The following is an 18,588-nucleotide window of genomic DNA, read 5'->3' as shown; positions in this document are numbered from 1 at the left end:
CTCAGGATTGAGCACCCTGAGAAGATCAGGCAAACCTGCTGATTCTAATGTGAAGTCAGATCAAGGATGCCAGAGGAAAACAGTCCTAACTGATAAAAGAAGAAACGAAGCAAACGTCTGAATTGAAAAAAGAAGCATGTGTGTCATAGTCAGCCAAAAGCTGGTTCGCCACAGGCAGATGAAATTCTGAAATTTAATAATGCACAAGGCAGGGATCTTTATGGAAATGAATGATTCACTGCACTATCTAAATCTTAGATGACACAAAGAAAGAAAAACAGCGATAGACAGGGTCAAATTATAGCCCAAAGAGGAAACTACACTATCCAGGAGATGCTTTCTGCCCAAAGCACAATGCAGTGGCAAAAGTTTTTTCAAAGGAAGGAATAAAGGGGCAAGAGATCTTGGGCCACTCAGAAGCCTAGGAGTTTTCTCCATTTTAATGAACCCAGGCTTGTTCTAAATCTGGCAGCTACAGGGACCCTATGTTGGATGACCTTTCTATACCCTCCATGAAAGCCTGTGTGGTCCCCCAATGGGCCAGCGCACATCTGACGGCAGTGTGTGCCAGTTTCTCACTGACACGCGCCTTTTCAGGTCGAGAGCAGGCTCGGCTCTGCTCTGACGCAGCCATGTCCTCTAGATGCCCCTGTTCTGACGGACTCTCCCTGTACTCGGATCTAAACGCATCAGTCATTGACAGCCACCACGGGCCTCTCCTCCTGACATTCTTTCCTCCAGAGGATTGAGTCAGGAGGTGTCCTCTTGTGAAGCTGGGGGCCCAGGCCAGCCTCTTTCAGCAGTAGTGACTGAGTGAGAACATGCTATTCGCAGCCTGCTGGCTCCACTCTTGGGAGCACAAAGTATGTGTTACAACAACAAGCACGAGACTCCTGACCACATTCTTCCCTATCTCGAGATCTGTAATGAGAACATTTGAAGTACATGCATATAATCAGGAAACAGGGCTGGAAGTCAGCATGCTAAGTGAGTTTCTGATTTGTGGCTCTGAGACATAGATTCTTTCGCTCTCTGAATCCAGACCCCACACATTTTGGAAGGAAAGCAACAGCCAGAAGATGAGAAAAACAGTTCATGTTTATGAGACCAGCCTAAAGCCCATGCCACACTTACAAGTTTGGGTTTTCATTCGGCAAAGAAACTAGCTGTTCTTTCTTCAAGTTCATTGGAAAATATGCCCATTAGTCTGACTCTTTGGCTTTAGGATCATTGTCCTAGAATCTTCTAAACCAGTAAGTGAGAGATCATTTTATTTTAAATATGGAAGTTAGGGAAAAGTACCCAATACTTGCCAAAGTAGTTCAATAAAAAAGTAAGGAAGAAAAATTGGATTAAAAATAAAGGATGGCTCCCCATTCTCCATTCCTTCTGGTTTAATTTTGTTTGTTTGTTTTGTTTTGTTTTGTTTTGTTTTACAGTAGCTTGGATAACCTTAGTTTCCTGAAAATAGTTCATTTAAAGAACCCCTGCAAGTGGGAGATTTCAAGTCGAATGCCATAGAGAAAAGAACGGACCACCTCCTATTTCTCGGTTTGACATCCCATAATGTGTGACACAGGACAGTACAACCACATACCTGGCTTCACGGTAGGACAAAGCACAAGGACCACACCCTGTCTTGCAGGTAGCCACACTCATAAGCGTCCTTCCCCTTTCCAGTTGTTGATGACACCTTAGGTAAAGGCCCAACAATACTTCACTCTACACGTTGGGGACCCCTGGGATAATACTCCTTTACAATTGCCCATGTCAGGGGCCACAGCCTGGTGTCTGACTCAAACATGGGGTACAGAGCAGCAGCAGGAATTCAGCACTTCCCAGATCCATGAACACACCTAGCTGGCTTTGGGTCTGCCCTGGGGTTAATTCCCCACACATGACAACCATGTTAAGTATTAAAAGAAAAACATGCTGCATTTTAGAGCATGTTTATTTCTGCAAGTGCTCCAGTGTTTAATTACTGCTAAAGTCATTTGGGGTTTTTGACACAGATTCTATTTTAGTAACATAAACTCAGCATAACTCAGCATTGCCAAAAATGAATTCCTAAGGTAGATGACTAAAATAAACCGGTAATAAATATTGGCTGTTGGAATGGGAACTATATCTCGGTAATGTAGACACAGCATTACTGACTCATTTTCAAATAACAGTCTCTCCCAAGGATTATTGGTATGAGGGATCAGAGAGGAAAGAAGTCCATCTCTCTTTTAGGCAGCAGGATGGAAGAGGACTACGAATACACCAGGCGAGGATGTTTTTACATCTAATTTGCCAACAGAAATATAGCCCCTGGTGTCTGACAAGGGATCCATTTGAAAAGGCTGCATTGAGGCAGAAACAAGACATTGAAAGAAACCATCCTAGGAGTCGAGGCAGCTGATTCTGGGGACAGTTTTCTCTTATTCTCCGGGAAGTTAAAATGTACTCCCAGGCCCATCCCACGCATCTCCTGTGGCATGAATTACCTTATCAATCACAGAGGGTGCTGCCATGTTCCTTTGCTGTTTGGATTTAGGGGACCCTTTTAGACCACCTTTACTCTCTGAGGTCAAATCCTGAACTTTTGGGCCACTAGGTTGAGCTCTACAACTTCTCTGGTGCACCAGAAGGCGGTCAGGGGCAAAGGTCCGGCTACAATTTGGGCAAGACACGAGCTGAGCTTGACTTGGCCCTTCTTGGTTGGACTGCCCAGCTGGAGGGGGCTGAGGCTTCTGTGGAAGTGGTCGGCGGAGCTCCCTGGGGAGCCGGTTGTTTTCAATTTTCCACTTTTCCAGGCATTTGGGCTCATGTATGGGAAGAGACAGGGTGCCAAATTCCCTACCACAAATATAGCAGATAAAGGTCCTTGGTCGGCTTGGGATGCCACCAGAAGCTTTCTTGAGACCAGCAAGATCATCAGAACTACTGGGGTTTGTTACCCCGGGCCCCTCACCCTTTGGCTTGCAGCTTCTCTGATGAACAAGGAGCCGGTCTGGCAAGAACGTGCGGCCACAGTATTCACAGGGTAGCAGCTGAGCTTGGGAACTCTGGAAGGCTGCCTCGTTTGCTGCCTGGAGATTGTAGGACCCACTGCCCCTGAGAGGCGGTGGTTTGGAAGGTTCTGGCCTCCTCAGGTGCTTGGGCAACTTGCTGTTTTCAATACGCCACTTCTCTAAGCACTGAGGCTCGTGAATGCCAAGTGATTGGGACCCAAATTCTCGGCCACAGATATAGCACACCCGGAACCCAGGCCTGCGGGATGGGATCACAGGGGGGCTGGGCTGGCTTTCTGACATAATCCTCCTGATGGACCGTTTTGAGAGTATCACAGTTCCAGGTCTGTTTTTCTGATGGTTTGTCTTTATTTTTTCACCAGGATTGGCGTGCTCTGTTTCTGGCAAAAGGCTAGAATGGGAGTCACTAGATAGAACAGCTTGGTTTATAAGGAAGGTGGGCTCTTTAGAATGATGGAAACACTGCTGCAATTTGTTGGAAACCCTTTTCTCCTTTCCTCTTTCCATTAACAAAGAAGTCTTTCTGTAGTGCTTGCTCTGATTTCAGGCCAGACGCATTTTGGGCTTCTGCTTAGAGAGAAGGTTAGTCAGGTTGGCTGTGCTGGGGTTCCACATTGTAGCCAGTACCTTAGACCCAAAGACCGTGACTCAGAGCTTCATTGCAGGGCAGCAGTCTGGAATGCTGGAAAGTCCCCATGAAACCTCAGATGCCTCCAAGATCTGCAGGGGAAACATAAATCAAGAAGTTAGTACACACACACACACACACACACACACTTACTTCTTAGATTTTAGGTTGATAATAAGCAGTGACTTTTCCTTTGAACTGGTATCCCTTTGGCCAGCACAGTAATTAGCACATAGGATTTATTCAGTAAATGTTGAAATAAATATGCATAAATTTTCCATTCTGAATTACACTGTTACTGAAAGCAATGCTCTGCCCAAGGAAGATGCACAATTACAGTACATCATAGACACATATGGCAAAAACCAACAGGCATGGTGGTGAGATCACAGAGAAGAGAACCAAGACCTGTGAAAACTAGATTAGTGAAACTGCAGGTATTGTAAAAAGACCTCTTTCCACTACCTTAGGGACTCTTTTCAGTGACGTGGATCCCTTTGTCTGTTCTTTGAAGCCGGTAGACCTCCTCCCAGAGAACAATTGTAAAAGGAAAAAATAAAATTCTTACTATTACAGGCAAAATTAATTTTATTGAAATAATTTATCATTTACTTATAGTTGTGATTTATATTTTACTTGAGCTATAGTGATATGCCAGATTTTTTGAGTGTCCATGGCGCTAAGGTTAAGGACCCTACAGAAGAAGTAATTCAATAGTGAATAAAAGGATTATCAGGGAAACCTTTAAAGAGAAAGGGGTAAAATTCTTGTAACCTACCAGGTATCCAATCTTCTTCACTATAGGACTGGAGTACTGATAAATTGTGGCCATAACTGTCAAGCCAAGAATGCAACCCAAGGCTATGTCTTCCAGTTGGTATATCTGTACATTCTCCCTGGGATGAAATTTCTCAGATTTCACTTGATGCTTTTTTTTTTTTTTTCATAGCTATTGGGTTCACGTTCTTATTTTATATAGATATACATATCTATATAGGTATTATCTATCTATTTGACTGTCTTTCTATGTTATAAATATCTTTCATAAAAAACATGGCCAACAGTTTTCCTGAACCAGGAGAAAGGGCTGATAAGATCTCACTCTGGGCAGAAGCCAAAGGAGTTTTTACCTTGGGGAAAGGCATGAGTCAGTTTTACCCCGGGTCTACAATCTAGATAGAAAAAAGATTATTTTCAAAAGTCTTAGGACCGTCTTCATTTCCTGAAGGATGACCTCACTCTGGATTTGAGGCTTTTTAGCATTGGCTCCCAATCACAGAGGAAGTAGCACCTGATCTGAGTCTGGACCCTGCAGGCCACAGCAGACACTTGATTTCAGACAGAGCAAGGACAGCCATGCTGGTAACACCGAAACACTCCGTGGGTGTTGCGTTTGACAAGGGACAAAAGAGTTGTGAGATTTGTGTCCAGTTCCTATATTTTGATGCCAAGAAAGATCTGAATCTTTGTAATTAGGGCTATCAAATCCGATCTGGCACAGAAAAGGAAGTTATTCTTCATTTTGACAGATCCTAAGACAGTGATATTAACACGTGACACAAGAATGTGTTGGCCCCAAACAGAATGACCAACACAGAAAATGAAGCTTGAAGAAACACAATTTATCACTTGATCAGCAACATCCAACAGAGAAAGTGGCTCTAGAGAACACAAGGAATCCAGTAAAATTATTTCATTAGGTTTTAATCAGCACATGGGTGAAATAATTCCCCACTCTGCTTTATTGGTTCTGATTTCTTGTTCACGGAGGATCTCCTGTTTTAGTTTTAGTTTCTCATTTGCCTTGGTATCAGGAAGTTGCAAACAGCAAAAATACTTAAGAAGATAGATTGGAAAAAAATCAGTGCAATCAAACTTACTTCCCCTAAACTGGCTCGCGCAACACATGAAAATACTGGGAAAGCCTCATGGCTTGCCCCTTATCATAAAGTAAGATAATATTTACAGAATGTCAACTATGCATTAGATATTGTACTAGTTTTTTTATGCACATAATTTCAGTTAATTCTCAAATGATTATGAGGCAGGTATTACTATTTCAGTTTTATAAATGAAGAAACTGTGACTCAGAGAAGACAAGTAACTTGCCCAAGACAGTCAGTTTCTAAATGACAGAACTGGGAATCAGTTCCAGCTCTCTTTGGCTCCAATACTCGAGTCTTTCCATTATTCATTCTGACCAAAATTCCACCGGCAGAGCTTCTTCTCTTAAGTTTTTATCCCGGTTTTAATGTACAATTCATATGCCCCATGGGAAGGTAACTAAGCTCTCACTTGCTTTTATGCTCCCCTTTAGAAGAAGGAAGAGGTAAAAGGGGGAGGGGAAGGGGGCACAGAAGAGAAGTCTCTGAGATGGAAAAAGCAGGTGAGAAATTTGGGCTATTGAAGACAGAGTTTTTCCTTAATGGACAGGGATCATTTTGTTTTGCTGTAAGTGGTTTTCTAAAATTTTCTCTGTGTAATGTACAATACATATCCTTTTCCTGACCTCACCAACATCTTTAAGAAAAATAAACACTATTAGCAGGGGATGGGGGTGGGTGAGGGGAATTAGGGTGCTCTAGAGGGTGCAGGGAGAAAGTCAAGGCAGCCCAAAAAGGCTAGACGGCATTCAGTTAGTAGCCTTTTCACCATTTTGATAAGGGATGGATCTTTATGCATATGTGTGTCTCTACAAATATTTTCTCTGTAGCAAACACAACAAAGCATCATTAAAATTCCCACTGAATCTTCATCTTTTCTTTTCTTTTTTTATCATCCTCTTTCCTCATCCAATGTCCTCTTGAAAACTGTCTTACTGTATCAATGTATGAACAATGGGGTAGCTAGAAACGAGTGAAGTTTTGGGGAAATTAGGTGTCTACTGGAGAAATTTATGATATTTTTGCCAGTGACTCTGCTAAGGCAATGTGACAAGGCACAGCATGGCCAAGCTGTTCCATCCTATAAGTTAGTTCTAAAAGTAAAAGTTCTGGAAAATACTAAATACATACACTTAAATCACTTAAGAATTTGGCCTGTCACCCAGACACGTCGTAAAGTAATGTTGCTAGTTTATAAAGAGAACCACTTTGCAAAGCCAGCCAGTTTTACCCCAAGCATCTGTTCACTCCAATTGGCCTGAATTATTCATTTTGACCATATTTGCACATAGGCCATTTAAAGAATGTCTTGGAAGGCATCACGTTTTATCAATGTGATGCCATTTTTCCATGCCCTTTGGGGTTCATGGGAAGGGAGAGGCAAACTCACAAAGATGAATATAATACCCATGGAAATCCAAACCCCCATCTGAGCATTAGGAGGTGTTTCTCTGAACAAGAGAGGAAAGAACACAAGCAAAAGTGTGATTAAATCTTTTTAAAAATAATTTAGTCCTTTGAAACAAAATAAATATAAGTGATAATATGACCCCTTTTCTGTTAGCATAGAATCTTATTTATTTATTTATGTATTGTCTTTTTATTTTTTTAGGGCTGCCTCCATGGCATATGGAGTTTCCCAGGCTAGGGGTTTAATCAGAACTGTAGTCGCTGGCCCATGCCAGAGCCACAGCAACGTGGGATTTGGGCTGTGTCTTCGACCTACACCACAGCTCACAGCAATGCTGGATCCTTAACTCACTGGGTGAGGCCAGGGATCAAACCCGCAACCTCATGGTTCCTAATCGGGTTTGTTAACCACTGAGCCATGACGGGAACGCCTAGAATCTAAATTCTTTAAATGGACAAAGGAATAAATAAAAAAGATAGAGCTGGGGTTTATGCTGGCTCTGAGGAAAGTTATAAAATAGAGGAGGTTTGTCTTCAGTATCTTCCACCCACCCATTCAGCAGCCTCCCCTGCTGGTACCCCCTTATATACTCCAGTCTTCCTTACCTATGAAATCTAGCTTTCAAAAAAGAGCTGATAGACTCTTTTACACCAAGGCTTATGAATGATGAGGTAATATACCTCCCAGAGCCTGGCAGAGACAGCTTGTTCCCTACCAACAGTTATTCTGCTCAACACCCTCAAGTTAACAGAGCCCCCACTTTCTAGCTGGGCGCATGATTTCCCAGCCAAAAGTCTACGGGCTTCTTTGGAGCTAGTGGAAGTACTGTGTGGGACTTATAAAAACTCTTCTTGCAAGCAGAGGATACGACCTGCTCCTCTTCCCTTCCTTCATACTAATGTCTGATGGCTGGAGCTCTAGCCATCATCTTGGTCCAGATTACTTTAGCTCTGGAGTGTCTTCCTGGGGCCTCACTAACATAAGAGAAACGAATACTTACTTGTATTTTAGCTCCTTTTTAAGAGTTTTTTACTCACATGAAAACCTACTATTGAGTTATAGTTACTGGCTAGGTACAAAATGAATTCTAATAGTGATATTTCAAATTTCAGGATATTTTTGATGAGGAAAAAACTTTGAGAGGGTTTATGGGGCAAAATTGACTTATTAAATATATGCTTTTCCCTAAAAAATTAGAAATAAAAAAGCTTAAAATTGTAAATACTGAGCCAATGGTTCTTAAGAAACTGACTGAAAAATACTTCCTCTTCCAGGATTTTTTAAACAATTTTTAGAAATTTATTTATCTTTTTCTGCCTCACCTGTGGCATATGCAAGTACCCAGGCTAGGGAGATCCAAGCCAGAGCTGTAACCTATACTATAGCTATAGCAGCACCACCTGCACCTCCACAGAGACAAGCTGGATCATTAACCCAGAATTATTTTTTTTTGAAGAAAATTTTAATTACATTTTGCTTCAGGAGAATAGAATCCTATTTTTTTCCATGAGCTTCTGCAAGAGCTAAGAGGCATCGTTGTTGTGCCAGTTATTAGCAGATTATCTCTGTATTCCATACTCTCTATATCCAACTTGGTGAGGCTAGCACTATGACTCTGCACACCCTATTTCTGCTTTGCCAGCTGGCTCTGCATTATGTTCTACCAATTAGTGGCGCTGGAGAGAAAACGCAAGGTTAGAGAAAGAGAGGGCTTACTCCTTTTTAAAGGGCTTTCTGTCTGCTTTTTGGGCCCTGTATCACCCAGCAATACCTTTTTGTTTCAGCAGAAGCAGTTATTTCCTGTAGCAGCAACTGAAACCAGCTTACAGTTTTTCCAGTGTTTGTAAATCACTTACTTCCCCTCCCCCATCAGACAGTACCATCAGCCAGTCTTTTCTTCTCTTTGAAATCAGATTTTCAGCTTCATAGGATGCTTCTTTTACGTTTCTAAGTTTTAATAATTCAAACGTCTTTCCTCTGATCCTTCAGGCCTAGGGATGGTAGCTGCCACCTCCCTTATATAGTAGTGTCCTCTTTTCATCCTGCTAGTTAACTAAGTAACAACTTCATTCTCAGTTAACAACTCTTTACATTATATTCTCTCTGTTTAAATAACTAGTATGGTTTCTGTCTCCTGACTAGTACAACCACTCTCAGAATATAAGTATTAAAAATCTGTGATATTCAAGCTGTGTATTACCTTACTACTACAATAAATATAACTCAAATTATTTCATAGCATCTTAGAAAATAATGTGATTCTTAATAGTCAACCCTCATTCAGACTACTGAAATGTATTTTTATGTTTATATCATCAGTCCCCTTCAAGAGCTAGAATGTGCTGCTCTTCCATTTTTGACCAAATGAATTAAATCATAAAGGGAAACCTGGCATTTTAAGCATATTCATATTTTCCCCAATTTTATATAATACTCTTCCATTGCCGACTGCCACTGCCACAGAGGGAGTCAGAGTAAAGCCATCCCATCCATAGACCAGGGATGACTAGAAAGTGTTAAGGGAAGCTGGTTCAGCTCACCCTGGCTAGTTCTCTGCATTCCTTTCTGGGTAGCATCTGGGCCAGCGGCATTTGCAGTCCTCAGTAATTCTGATGTGCATGAAAACAACAACTGGGAACTGGAGGTGGTTTGGTTTGGGCAAGACAGAAGCAGTGTCTGAAAGGTAAAAAGTGGAAACACTTTCAGAAAAGCTATTTAGCCTGAGGCATGACTTCAAGGGAATATGCTATCCATACTAACATTCCCAGACTGATATATAATAGTCAATGAAGAATTTCCCGTCCTTGACTCTCCACTGTAAAGAATTTTAAACCAAGATATAAGTTCTTTTACTTTTATTCAATCTAATTGTCAGGTGTGAACATAAGAGTCTATATATACTGTTAGGAAAGCAATGAAAACAGAAAATGGGAGAAATGCACTCTTGATGCTTCTAAGTAGAGCCTTTTGCAAGGACATTTTATGTTGTTAAGGTTCATAATATCATCCTATGAAAGCTATTGTTAGGCCAAGACTGTAATTCTCACCCTATATGGAGCATCCAAATTACAGGGTACGCAAGAGTCATAAATGTCACACAGGTATGACCGTGTAATTGTAATACTGTCATCTGAAGTGGCACAGGACTAGTTATGGAAACCACCAGTATAGTCACATTAGAAGCATAAAATGTATAGAAATTCAAAAGACATAAAAGAAGGGGGAAGAGTCAGGCCAATGAATAACAAATCCATATACCATTTTTTCTGACATTTGGGGTAGTTCTATTCCAATAAAATAACTATTTCAATAGCTCTTTCTAAAGACTTTAAAGCAATGGTTCATAGGCCAGATCTGATTCATAGATGTATTCTCTTTGGCCTACAGAGAGAAATACTAAATATTTCAAATATTTCTCAAATATTAAATATTTGAATTAGTTGCCATTATCTTAAAATTGAGAGATGTCACACAAAATCAGGATTATTGTTTTCTTTGAAAAAGGGAATATCAGGCCATAGAGCCCATCTTCCAGTGTTGCAACATCCCACATAAGCTGGGATACTGACTAAGGGCTGAGCTGATAGAAAAGACAGCCAGTCTTCACTCTTGCAAAGTTCATCAGCCCCTTGTTCATTAATTCACAATTCGTGATTGATTCTTAAAGGCACTTGAGTTTGTGACTTTTTGTGATTCTTGCTTTAAAATGTCCCTTTCCTACATTTCCTTTTTTTTTTTTTTTTTTTTTTTGGTCTTTTTAGAGCTGTACTTGCGGCATACAGAGGTTCCCAGGAGAGGGGTCAAATCAGAGCTGTAGCTGCAGGCCAGGATCTGAGCCTCGTTTTTGACCTACACCACAGCTCCCTGAAATACCGGATCCTTAACCCACCAAGTGAGGCCAGGGGTTGAACCTGCATCCTCATGGATACTAGTTGGGTTCGTTAACCACTGAGCCACAACAGGAACTCACCTTTCCTCCATTTTTTTTCTCCTCAATTAAATATGTGAAAATCATTTTAAGGAGCACTTCCCCCAGAAAACCGAGAATCCAACTGAAGTCTTTTCTATGGGAGATAATTACTAAAAACATGACATATTTATTAGTAAAATTCAGAAGGGAATCTTCCTAATGAAAGCTGAGTGAGGTTAAAATACTTAGTTCAAGGAGGAAGGGAAATATCCAAGGCTAAAAGAACCAGTGAACTGAGAAAGAATTTTCATACATTATTAAAGGGTCATAGGAGAGGATGAATCTAATTTCAGAAAGAAAGAAAAAAAAAAATCAAGCAGCCTGTGTTTAGATCAGCCACAGGAGAGATGACAGAAGAAGAAAAAAAAGAGAAAGAACGGAAAAAGAAAAACACAAACAGGCAAGAAATTGTTTTGGAGACCATCTGAACTTTTTGGAAGCATTCCCATAAATGTTTAGTAATCCATTGATATAATAAGAGCTACTCTTCTCCTTTTGTCAGAGGCCCTTGATTTACCATTAAATGATTTCCCAGATGAAGAACGGTGGATATCTTAGGTTATTAGTCTAAAGAAAGAACCAGTCAATAAAAAGAACCATAAATAAGCTATTTATAATATGGACTATTGTTACATTTCCAAGATTTGGGCTGGAAGTACTTCCTCAGAGAATTATGCTTCCTTGTAGGGATTATAGACTTTGGTGAATGTTTCCTTTCTGCTATGCTATTTTGTCAAGTACCATCTATAAGTTAGTTTGAACTAGAAATGTATAAGGACAGCATGGTAATTCCTTCTCAACAAAAAATGAGATATCCAATGTCCATTAAGTTTCTAAATTTGGTGTATTAAGATAATAAAAAAATAATGGGGGAAATACTACAGATACCCTCAATTTCATATTAAGTTAAAAAAAAAATGGCAAATTCATTGTTTACCAGTTCCCTTCATGTGATATGCTTACACAGAATTCCCACTGTCTTCACACTCTTGATTGACTGTCTCAGAGGGCTAACTCAGCGCAATATCTTTGGCACAGATTTCCAAACCACAAAGTATTAGTGTCAGAAGTGCAGTCACTAGACTAGTGCCTCCAGGTGGAAACAAACAAAATGAAGAATACAGTTGCCCTTCAAGGGAGCTTCTTGGCCAAGATAGACTGGCATAAGACAGATGGGCCTCACTGTATCCTGGAGGAGGCTTTTTTAACCACATCACGCATTCAGCCTACAAAAGCCTCAAAGTTGTGCCTTAGCTCTACCCACCTCTGGGAGGTTGGTACCTCCCAAAGCCTGGCTAACACTTAAATTGATCATCATAACCATTCATTACAGACATCAACACCCTTCATTAATAATGCTCTCTCCACCCAGAGCTGTTTCCGAGGAAAATCCCTGGGAAGAAAATCAAAAACAGGGCCAAGCCCCTAAGGTCGGCTGGGTTTCGGCTGTGTGTGTGAATGAATGCGCCTCTATTTTCTGATGCACTTAGCATGTCTTCTCTGGTGGTGGCTCTGGAGATCCAGAGTTCCGTTTGTGAACGCCCACCAGCTGAAGGCTGTTTCGGAACATGGGCTTTTTTGTTGCTCTTCTCCCCAGGTCTCTCATCCCCTATGTAAATAAGTCATTAAAAAGCTATTGTCATTCGTTAAATTTCTCCGAATTTTGTGAACAAGGAACTCTTTCACAGGCCAGATGGTTTGAACTTGTGGATGGTTCAGAATCTTCAACTACAATCTCTTACTGCTCAGGAAATCTTACATAGGATATCCCCTGTTGGAGGAAACCACTAAAAGGAATCTCCTGGGGTTTAAGTCTGTTCATTTTCCACATCCCCAGATCCCAGGCCAAACATGAATTGTGGTGACAGCTCTTTATCTGCAAGTGTTCTTAGCTTATAGTTTACTCTTTTTTTGTGGCTTAAAGTTTACTGAAAGCCTCCTTCCACCCCCATGCCCAATAATTATCAAACAGTGAGGAAATTAGTGAGAGTATCAACTGCTTTGTTCTCTTTTCTTTAGTAAGCAAAAGGAAGATTCATGTGCATTCTAAGTCACATTTAGTGTGAGAAAGATTGGAATATCTGATTCAAAGAGAATTCAATTTAAAATCAATTTTGTGAATTTTTCACCCTCTTATGCTTTCATCAGGCTCTTTTCCCACCCCACATTCTGTGCTCTCTTTCTCTCTCTCTCTCTTTTTTTTTTTTTTTTTTTTTTGTCTTTTTGCTATTTCTTGGGCCGCTCCCGCGGCATATGGAGGTTCCCAGGCTAGGGGTCGAATCGGAGCTGTAGCCACCGGCCTACGCCAGACCCACAGCAATGAGGGATCCGAGCCGCGTCTGAGACCTACACCACAGCTCACGGCAACGCTGTATGGTTAACCCACTGAGCAAGGGCAGGGACCGAACCCGCAACCTCATTGTTCCTAGTCGGATTCATGAACCACTGCGCCATGACGGGAACTCCTGCTCTCTTTCTCTTTGCCTCATTGTTCCCACTGTCTTTCCGTCTCCACTTTAAGTCTAGAAGGACAATCTAGCATGTTAAGGACAAGGTGCCACCTGCAAAAGACAATGTCAACCAGCTCACCAGTAGAAAAGCATGGCTTATATTTTAACTCTATTATATTCTGGAGGAAGCAGGATGAGAAGTGATGGAACCAATCGAATCACACAAGTTCTCAAGAGTGGAGAATGTTTTCCCAACCTGGTGAAAGAGATGGGACCTGAGGAAGGGGACTCAAGCAGCCATCACTGACTTTAAAAGCAGAGGAAGGGGGCTGTGTGTTAGGAATGTGTGTGGCCTCTAGAAGCTGGAAAGAGCAAACAAACAAGCACAGGGTATCCAAAAAGGGACACAGCCTGCTGATACTTTGATGTAAGGATTGTTTTGAGTAAATGAAAAGCCAGATACAAGAACAGTTCTCTGCCCTCCCTCTCTTTGCCTAAAAAGCAGGAGATAAATTTGTAAAGGTGCCTCCTTTTCCCATACCAGGAAGAGAAGAACTCTTCATCACCAGCAAACAACTCTGACTTTAATCAACCTTGTCTTGCACTTCTCCACAGATTCATTGTTCTTTGTTAAGGTGCTATATAAACCTCTTGTTTTGACCACCCTTTGAGGTGCTCATTGCTGAGTTCTCCCATGTGTATGCACAATGCACTTGTTAATAAACTTTGTTTTTCTCTTATTTATCAGTCTTTTGTCCGTTCATTCCATAGGCCCAGTCACTGAACCAAAAGGGAAATGTTTTCCTCCTCTCCAGAGCCTGAGCATAGAAAGGAATATGCTGCACAATGACGCTTTCTGTGTAATGCCATTAAAAGGCATCGATAGTTCATAGTCCTGTTCAGCCAAATCATTACCCAATGGGCATGCACTATATAAACACAAGCAAAGCAAAAATGAAATTTGGAATATACTGTACAACTAGCATAGGAACATTAGATATGCTGCCTATAGCACTCAGAAAGAAGAGGTTGATTTTTGAGATTGATTTCATTTCACTACAAAGGTGAGTGGGGATGAGTATTTTGCCCATAATTAAGGTATATCTGGAACTTTTCCAAAGGTAGAAGGGGGTAATACAGGAAAAATTATTGCATCAGTACAATGTAGTCACCCACTTTCCTTGCTGTTTTCCTTCCTGTGTGCTCTTTCATAAAGAAAGACCTACTCAGAAGTTCCTGTTGTGGCTCAGTGGGTTAAGGACCCAACGTTGTCTGTGAAGATGAAGTTCTGTGAGGATGCAGGTTCAATCCCTGGTGTCGTTCAGTGGGTTAAGGATCTGGTGTTGTCACAAGTTGTGAGGTAGGTCACAGTTGTGACTTAGATCCAGTGTTGCTGCAGCTGCAGCTCCAATTCAACCCCTGGCACAGGAACTTCCCTATGCCTCAGGTGTGGCCCTAAAAAGAAAAAAAAAAAAAAAAAAGAAGAAGAAGAAGAAGAAAGAAGAAAGACCTTTTCAATAATTCAGCGTTGGCCTGAGTGTGTTACTTAAATCCTGGATGAATGGTTGGTCTGCCTTATCATTGTGTCCCCAGAATACACCTGTGGTCCTAGTATTTGCTCTTGAGTCAGGTCTCCCTCAGTTGGCAAATAACTATTTGGATCTAATGGCAGAAGTTTACGTTTTTCTAGGTGCATTTCGTCCTGTTTGGTTTTATCATATCATGATCCTTTAAAATGTCTGTTGTCACCCAGATATTAAAAATTGATGAGGAGTTCCCGTCGTGGCTCAATGGTTAATGAATCCAACTAGGAACCATGAGGTTGTGGGTTCGATTCCTGGCCTCGCTCAGTGGGTTAAGGATCTGGTGTTGCTGTGAGCTGTGGTGTAGGTCACAGACATGGCTCAGATCCTGAGTTGCTGTGGCTCTGGCGTAGGCCAGTGGCTACAGCTCTCATTAGACCCCTAGCCTGGGAACCTCCATATGCCATGGGTGCAGCCCTAGAAAAGACAAAAAAAAAAAAAAAAAAAAAAAAAAAAAAAAGAATTTATGCAGATTTGTAGATTCACATGTAGTTGAAAGAAATAATAGAGACCCCTTTTCCTCTCCCCGAGTCTCCCAATCATAACATTTTGCAACATTATAGTAAAATATCTCAACCAGAACATTAATGCTAATACAATTAACTTTTACTTGTATCCACATGTGTGTGTATATTAAGCTCTATACAATTTTACCATGTGTGTTCATATGCACCATGTAGTCAATAGTTTGAACATAAGTATCCTTGCATTTTATTCATGTTGCATTTTATACCCTCATCCCTCCCACTCTCCCCTTCAAGTCCCCATCTCTTTTTGCCAGAAATCATTAATCTGTCTTATATTTCTCAAACTTTTCATTTCAAAATGTTAATAAGTGGAATCATACAAAATATAACCTTTTGGGATTATTTTTTTCTGCATAATTCTCTGGAGATTCATCCAAGTTCTTATATATCAACTATTAGCTGCTTTTAGGTTTTGATCAGTATTCTGTGGTATATATGTTTTGTATTATCTGTTGAAGGACATTGGGCTGATTATAGTTTGGCTCTTACAAACTAAGCTATTATGAACATTTGTGTGCAAAAAAAAAAAAAGTCATTTGAGGTGGTGCTTGAAAGATAAACAGAAGTTAGATGGGGAGAGAAGAGGAAAAACATTTCCAGTTGAGAGAGTAACACACACAAAGATCTGGGGAACTAAAAGAGCATGATATGCTTGAAAAATTGTGGGACTTGGTTTGTGGCAAGGATAGGTGGGTATGGTGTGTGTGGTGGAGGGGGTTCGTGGAGGAGGGGTATGAGTGTGTGTATGCCTATGAGTAGGTGGGTATGTGTACGAGTGAATGGGTATGGGGATGTAATTAGGTGTGAACAGATGGATGTGAGTAGATGAGTATGTGGATGGAGGAACATGTGTATGTGTGTGAATATGGGTGTGTAGATGACTATTATTTGGTGGGTCTGGGAGGACCAATGTAAGCAGACAGGTGGGATTATGGGTATGTGTATGAGTGTGAGTGCGTGGAGATGGTGACTGGATGGTTATGATGTGAGGGTACAGATAGATGTGTGAATTGTCAGATGTGGTATGCGTATAGATGTAAGTGAATGTGTGTGTGTGTGTGTAGATAGGTGTCAGTGACTGGGGTGTGGGTTGACAATGTGAGTAGATGAGTGTGAGTGTGTAGAAATGTAGGTGTGTGGGTCTGAGTGTGCTGAGGGATATGAACACTCTAAGTGGATGGGAACTCTAAGTGGATATGTATATGCATGAGTTTGTGTGTGTGTGTGTGTGTGTGTGTGTGTGTGTGTGTGTGTAGATGGGTAGTCGGAAGGGTATTGGGTGAAACGATAGAGGGAAAATAATGGTGACTAATTAATATAAGTAACTGGGAAGGGAAGTTGGGAACAAATTATGAAAAGCCTTATAACTAATATCAAGAATTTTGATATCCCTATAGGAAATGGAGAACTTTTATAGATTTTCTTTCATATATAACACACAATTTAAAAAAGATCATGAATGAGGAAATCTGGAAAGTATCAACATTTAACATTTAAAGATCAGGTCAAGTTAGTTCTTTGGTTTCCTAAAAAGATCCATTGCAGAGTTTACTCTAAAATAAAACTTTTCGTAGGAAGATAGATCCCTCTGATTTACAAAATGTAATTTGTACCTAACTTCTTGAGACTATGTGTTCTATACAAAGCCATACTTATATGTTTCTTCCAATCCTGAAATTTCGTTTAATGTTGGTTCAATGTTGCCTCCGTGTCCCATCTTACGTTATTAGTAGCTGACATGTGTCTAAACACTTTTGCTAAAAACCTTGACAAATACTTCTGGACTAGAAAGCGAACTTTCTGCTGTAGAATTTTGTTGTATTTAGACAGAACTTAAAGAATGAAAGTATTGATTTTCAGTAGCATCTTCCCTTTGGATGCTAAATCAATTCCCATTCCCCCTTCTGTGGGTTATGGGCTCAGATCATTCATATCTTAATCAAGATTACATCATCACATCTGGGAAGTAAAGTCCAAATTGAGAAAACTCAAATACACTAGTAGAGTCTAATTTGCTAAGAAAAAGCAGAAAATGTAGCTTATAGCCAAGAATTAAATAGTACTCTCTTAGTCTCCACTTTAAAGTACTTTTGCATGTCCTTCCTGTAAACTTGGATCTAGTTCAAACAGTAGCTCCAAAATGTATGTCAGCTATAGAATCCTGGGCTATGTCACCTCTCTGTGCTTCAGTTTCACCTTATGTTTGGTAGGGTGATAATATCTTGCAGGGTTATTGTAAGGATTAAAAGTAATATAAAGTGCTTAGCACACTGTCTGGTAGGAGGCAAGTATGATATCATAATTGTTATTAGATGGTTTTAGTAGGTCTTCTTTCCCATATTTTCATAAATAAGCAGGCTAAAAAAGGAATTAGACTAATCATAGATTTTTAAAATCCTTTTTTTCTAAAGCAATCTAAGGAATTCTAAAGTTCTTATACTGAAGCTAATTAAAATCACATTTTATTCACATTTCATTAAAAGACCTGTAGTCCTGACAAGGAAAAAATTCTGAAAAGTTATGAGAAATATGAGTACATTTTCTAAAATTATCAAATCAAACCAGTATGGAATATTTTAATCATGTGGCTTGTCACACTGTTAGCCCCTCCTAAAGAAACCTGTCACCACTTAGGAGAGGTGGGCCTGGTACTCATGTTCTCTAGCCTATTGCTCAATCCCCAAACCCTAGCTGATTGCATCCGAGCTGGTCACTGGATGAGTGCATCCGAGCTGGTCACTGATTGCATCCTAGCTGGTCACAAAGGCTATCCATTGTAGGCTCATCTATAGTCTATGACATGACCTAACATAAACAGATGAACTGGCCCAATTATAATTCTTCTCTTTGGAAGGGTAATAGTAATGGTTGCTAAAACAGAGAGGACACTGAGAAAGAGTTGTGAAGTTGAGCAGCACCATGAAACATCAGAATAAATAAGTTAAGCATGAGAAACAGAATATACAGAAGACCCAAATACACATTTCTCCAAAGAAGACATACAGATGGCCAACGGGCACATGAAAAGATGTTCAATATCATTACTACACATCAAAACTACAATCACTTCACACTGGTCACAATGATGATCATGAAAAAGTCTACAAGTAATAAATGTT

General features: G+C 40.5%; 1 protein-coding gene across 1 annotated transcript in view; it reads right to left on the bottom strand.

Annotated features, from left to right (window-relative positions):
* Nucleotides 1-18,588, bottom strand: part of LOC100525452 (zinc finger protein 474) — a 136,530-nt gene that overhangs the window by 25,466 nt on the left and 92,476 nt on the right. The window contains exon 7 of the mRNA XM_021084681.1: nt 2,490-3,737. Coding sequence (XP_020940340.1) covers nt 2,490-3,524 — 1,035 coding nt within the window. The 5' untranslated portion in view covers nt 3,525-3,737. The remainder of the gene's footprint in view (nt 1-2,489; nt 3,738-18,588) is intronic.

The sequence above is a fragment of the Sus scrofa genome, chromosome 2 (genome assembly GCF_000003025.6).
Source record: "Sus scrofa isolate TJ Tabasco breed Duroc chromosome 2, Sscrofa11.1, whole genome shotgun sequence".
In the NCBI taxonomy this organism is placed as follows: Eukaryota; Metazoa; Chordata; class Mammalia; order Artiodactyla; family Suidae; genus Sus; species Sus scrofa.
Note: the sequence above shows the minus strand (reverse complement) of the source record. Positions and strands in the feature narration are given on the sequence as shown.